The 5314-nt window shown below is 43.8% G+C and overlaps 1 protein-coding gene across 1 annotated transcript; it reads right to left on the bottom strand.

Annotated features, from left to right (window-relative positions):
• Positions 1-455: 455 nt before the first annotated feature.
• T265_01700 (hypothetical protein) lies at positions 456-4254 on the bottom strand (the record flags this gene model as incomplete). Its single annotated transcript, XM_009165766.1, has 3 exons — positions 456-539; positions 2308-2370; positions 4198-4254. 3 exons carry the CDS (start codon positions 4252-4254, stop codon positions 456-458), a joined length of 204 nt encoding a protein of 67 aa, XP_009164030.1.
• Positions 4255-5314: the final 1060 nt, after the last annotated feature.

The following is a 5314-nucleotide window of genomic DNA, read 5'->3' as shown; positions in this document are numbered from 1 at the left end:
TTGAACTCGTTATCGGTATTTCTGGAAGTTACACTAAAATCTCTTGCTGAATTTCAGCAGGATTTAACACGAACTCAATCATCCACTTGCTTCTGGCCAATTCATGTAGCATGTTCTCTATTCCACGATGGCAAACACTTGGCCGAAATAAGACTGCAAAAGATGACTCATGTTTATCTTTGCAATGTACTACTCATAAGGTTGCTGAAAATCCGTCGACAGCCCACGACCGGTTTCGCCCTTTTTGAGGCTCATCAGGTAAGCGCAGTGCCCAGGTTTCCGTCAACCTTATGTTCTACTTGAAACCAAATTGCACGAAATTAGCGAATATACACTCATTTGTAAAGTAATTTGGTTTTTCGAGAGACTCACCTGGAACCCAGCTGAATCTCTCGTTTGTGATGTCTTCAGGCAACTGAATATGCTGCACCAGGCCACCTCATGTTTCATGTATATTACGAAGATGCACATTTATCGCGACATCTCGAATATCGTAGCGACTGAACCATGAGGGGGCCTGGTGCCGCACATTCAGTTGCCTGAAGACATCATAAACGAGAGATTCAGTTGGGTTCCAGCTGAGTCTCTCGAAAAACTAAATTAGTTTGCAAATGAGTGTATATCCGCTAATGACCCATATTTGTTGTCTTGGGCTTGAAGGCGGACTGTTGGATCCAAGAAATGAATAATCTAGGCTTAAAATTATCGATTTTATTTTGAGGTAGAACCGAAATATTCAGGAGAGGTGGAGCACTCTGTAGTGAAAAGCAACGAGTAACCGCCTGAATTGGTGGTGAATGTTGGCCAAACGTGGGCCGAGTACAGACGGTAAGCAGGCGTTTTCAACCGCGGTCAACCTATCCCAGTAAAGCTAAGGCGGTTGCTTTCAGTGTGGTTATCAGACGTGGCTGCGCTCCAGACCGTCTTTCGCCTGTGGTGCACCACTTCTGCTGACTCCTATCTCAGGAATAACATAGTGTAACCAGTAGCCAATTCAAATGTCGGAGTCTTAAGAAACGTGGTTTAGTTACACCCCACAGAGTAAACCGTAAAAACCAGATCCCGTCTTGCGCATCGCTCAGATATGGATAGCCAGTAGATATTTCCATACATACCGATCCATGTTTTAGCCTCCCCTTTGAAAATTTGAAAGTTTGTGCTTGCAACTCGGGATCACAATCTCGTTTAGAAGTTTGACGCCTTTGGACTCCACAGAACAGGCAGTCCAACTAGCTACGTAGTTTTCCTGGTGGATTTTGCCTGTCAAACTCATTCAGTTGGACGATAACTTCGAGTCACACATTACTTGAAGGTCTAAATCCAGTATGGGGATGTGTTTGTAGTTGAAAAAAAACGTTAACGGGACAATGAAGGTACCGAAAGAAATTCTAGTGAAACAGAAAATGCAATAATTTTTATACCATGGACAGAAAATAGTCATTGATGCGTTGATGGAATATGAAGGCAGTGACATCACTTGCCTGCATCTAGTCATGTGCCATTGGGACTTTATACGAGTACCATGGGATTCAAATCTGTCGATCAATATGAAATTCAAAGTATTTATACGAGCTGACAATTGTGTATCGTACGTATTGTCCGCCTGACACTAGACGATAAAATAAGCCAGACGTAGCGTAGCAGTAAAACCTTGGGAAATTGTGTATCAATTCATGTCAAATTACTCACCCTGAAATCGGAATAGTCCAGTGGCTGGGGGCTGGTGAATTCTTGGCCAAGAAAACATAGTACAGTTTTGTCGGAATATGATCCATGGAGATGTCACCAAACACTAAAGTCGCCGCACGTCCGGCTCTGAAAACACAACATTGTCGTTCAATATTTGTGTCCACGTGAGCAAAAAGAAATGAGATCGCTTAGGAGACCATCGGTTGAAGTGCCGTTCCTAGTAAGTTGAACACAACATAAGTTTGACGGAAACCCGGGGACTGCGCCTACCTGATGAGCCCCAAGAAGGGCGAAACCGGTCGTGGGCTGTCGATGGATTTTCAGCAACCTTATGAGTAGCACATTACAAATATGAACACAATTCACTTAATCTCCAGTGTGATCCCAAAAATGTTCACTAACCAAGCGAACGCTTGTATACGCAGAAAAATCAATAACCAATCAGCACAAAACTCCATCTGACCAATTGGATTCTTCTGGCATTCGTGGACTAAGAACAAACAGCAACTCGCTGGCCCGATTCAGTTCAGGTTGGAAATTCATCTGTTACTCCTTCTACAAATTAGTCGAAAAATTTTCAGCAACCTTATGTGTAGTGCATTACGTATATACACGTACACGATATCTCGAATGTCGTAGCGACCAAAACATGAGGCGGCCTGGTGCAGCACATTCAGTTGGCTGGAAACATCAAAAGCGAGAGATTCAGCTGGGTTCCAGGTGAGTCTCTCACAAAGCCAAATTTGTTTGCAAATGAGTGTATGTTCGCTAGACACCTTTCTTCTTCATTCTTTGTACTGCGGGTCATAAAACTCAGGTATTTCTTCCACAAGCAGCGGAACATAACAGGGTCATGGGAGGAAATGGGGTAAGAACTTCAAGCAATACTTGTTTCGGTCATGTAGATTTGAGTAAACTACTCAGTAAAGAACTCTAGAAAAACAAACTCTGCTTCCCAAAACATGGCCAGTTAAAAACAGTCGGTACTAAAGAACCAATTTTCAAGCGACGTGAAAGTCTCGTTCAGTTGGATCTCGAGAACCTAAGTAAGAGAGTGTTTCTTGACAGTTTTAAGGCTGTAGATGGAAAACTCACGGAGCTGTTTAGACCATCGCTCCTTGAAAGGCAAGCTGATACACATGATGTACTAAAAGCCTCATGCGGTTGCAGTCTCCAACCAAAACGTTATCATAAACATCTGGTTGAAATTTCAACTCCGTTGCTTGGCAACGATTTCGGCGTCTGTGAAAACCAAACCGACTCTATTCGGTACTAGCCGTATAATGGATCAGATGATTCGATCGCTATTTAGACCTGAAATGTTCCTGCTCCCACATAAATTTCGGCGTCTTTGAAAACCAAACCGACTATATTCGGTACTAGCCGTTTAATGGATCGGATGATTCGATCGCAAGTTAGACCTGAAATGTTCCTGCTCCCACATAATATGGGGGTATCTCTGAGCTTATTTCTACGATGCGCTTTAGCCAGCTTGACCGGAGTCTGACCAACGATGGGTGGAACACATGGCCACTGTTTGTGGATTGATATTAGAAGATCTGTATCAGATTATAGCCACAAAATGTTTGAGCAATCAGCTAAAGTTTTGTCACGTGAACAGCATCAAGTGATGCGTATCGTTTCATCAAAATTCTACACTTGCACGCTACACACCGAAACGCCTTGAGTTCAGAAGCAACATCGGTTAGTCGAATATACCCCAATATTTTCCAGACGGTGTTGCATCTCCACACACAAATGGAGTTTTGTAAACATGTTACCCTGAATGCCGCAAACCATAGTGCTAATCCTCAAAGCAAACAGTTTCAGGTGAACAGCCATCGAACATGAACTGAATATATCAACGTTTTGAATCAGTGTTTCAGTATGTATGGGACAAGATCGATATAGGAATTCAGATGCCTTTTGGACACGGCCGCAGTCGCTGAAAGCAACAACTACTCATAAGTAGTAAACGGGATAACCAGGGTTTCTACTGTCAGTTATTGACATATTACGTGTCTGCTCACAAAGCAGAATAATCCGTAATAAGGAAAAGCGGTTTGCTCAGTAAGAAACAGGTGTCAGCTAGTGTTAATAACCAAAATTTGGGAATGCTATGGCTGGCGGAATTACTCCACTTCCCCTCCCCCCGTTTTGAGGAACATGCGGACATCACGGGACACAAATAAACTGGGACCAACACACAAATCCCAAAAAACACTCGTAACAACTGAAACAGCCGACATAAAATCAAACAATATGAGAAACGTCAAATTCAGCGAGACCGGCCCAGACCCCAAGTATACTTAGTTCACCGGTTAGCAGAACTAAAGTTTGGATCACAGACAGCCTACCGGTTTACAGTCTGACAAGGTGAGAGGCTATTAAACACCGGGGTTTTGAAGACCTTCCAGCATTTATCTTATTATCTTATCGACCGCGACATCAAATAGGAATGGAGACAGTGAGCGCTCATGGAGAACACCGTTTTATGTATATGCTCACGCCTCTGGAAGTGCGAGAATATCGGGAGCTTATTATGTTCACAAACTTCCAGGGCATTCCTCAATGGGTAAACGTTGTAGGAACATACCGGTCAACCGAACTGAGTGCGCCTTAGAAATCCAGTGATACCAAAATTGTGGGTAGTTTGTACGCCTGGCGTTGTTTTGGTACCTGACGAAGTGTGATGATTTGGTGAATGCGACCCATACCTGGCCGGAATTCCGCTTGCTCCACTCGATTCTTTGTTTCATGAACCACCATAAGGTGACGAAGCACAAATGACGCCAAAACTATCGTTACAACCGTTACAACCATCCTTGAACAATGCGGGTGGGAGGTCATCCGAACCAGGAGCTTGGTGGCACTTGAGAGAACATATGGAGTCGATAACCACCTAAACCGTAGGGGGTTCCACGCTCACCATCCAGGCTTCTGTACCAGCTGTGGGCTCCAGATTAGTGACTGCTGGTGGTCATAATAGCTGCTGTTAGAAGTATTCAGCCCAAAGGTCTTGTCGTTACTCTTTAGCTAAATGGGTCGCGGAGGTACACAAACCGTAAGGTTCATTCTCTTCATGGCGGCCGATTCGCAATATCGTGAGCTGTCTAGGATTAGTCCTATAAACCCCTTTTTTATTTGAAAATGGAATTCACATGGAAGCATTGTGGACACAGAACACTCTGTCCAGATTGGCGGTCCCTCTGCCGTAACTACTTTTTGGATATCATACTGAGATGCAAGATAATTCATCCAGAGGCGCCGGGTTACGGTTTGATTACCACATCTCCGAAGCGGATGTGTTCGACCGACTGTGTCCACGTTCACTGTAGGCGCGCCGCTAGACTCTGAATCACGAGGGAAAATTAATAGCACACTAGAAAGAAGTCATCTGGATTGTGCTCCCCATTTGGTGGCCTAAAATATATTTGTGAAGACTACCTCATGTCTCTTCAGGCGAAATCTGGCAGTACTTATAATTCACGGACTGAAACACGTGAGTTACTGAGTCATGGAAGGCATTGTATGACCTGATCAATATTTTCAAAAAAACCGCCTCTTTCCCTCCAATTCAAATGCCAGTCGCTGCAACTGAAACTGGGTTCAGTGCAACAATTTT

The sequence above is a fragment of the Opisthorchis viverrini genome (assembly GCF_000715545.1).
Source record: "Opisthorchis viverrini unplaced genomic scaffold opera_v5_18, whole genome shotgun sequence".
NCBI classification, from domain to species: Eukaryota; Metazoa; Platyhelminthes; class Trematoda; order Opisthorchiida; family Opisthorchiidae; genus Opisthorchis; species Opisthorchis viverrini.
This window is presented reverse-complemented; position numbering and strand designations above follow the sequence as displayed.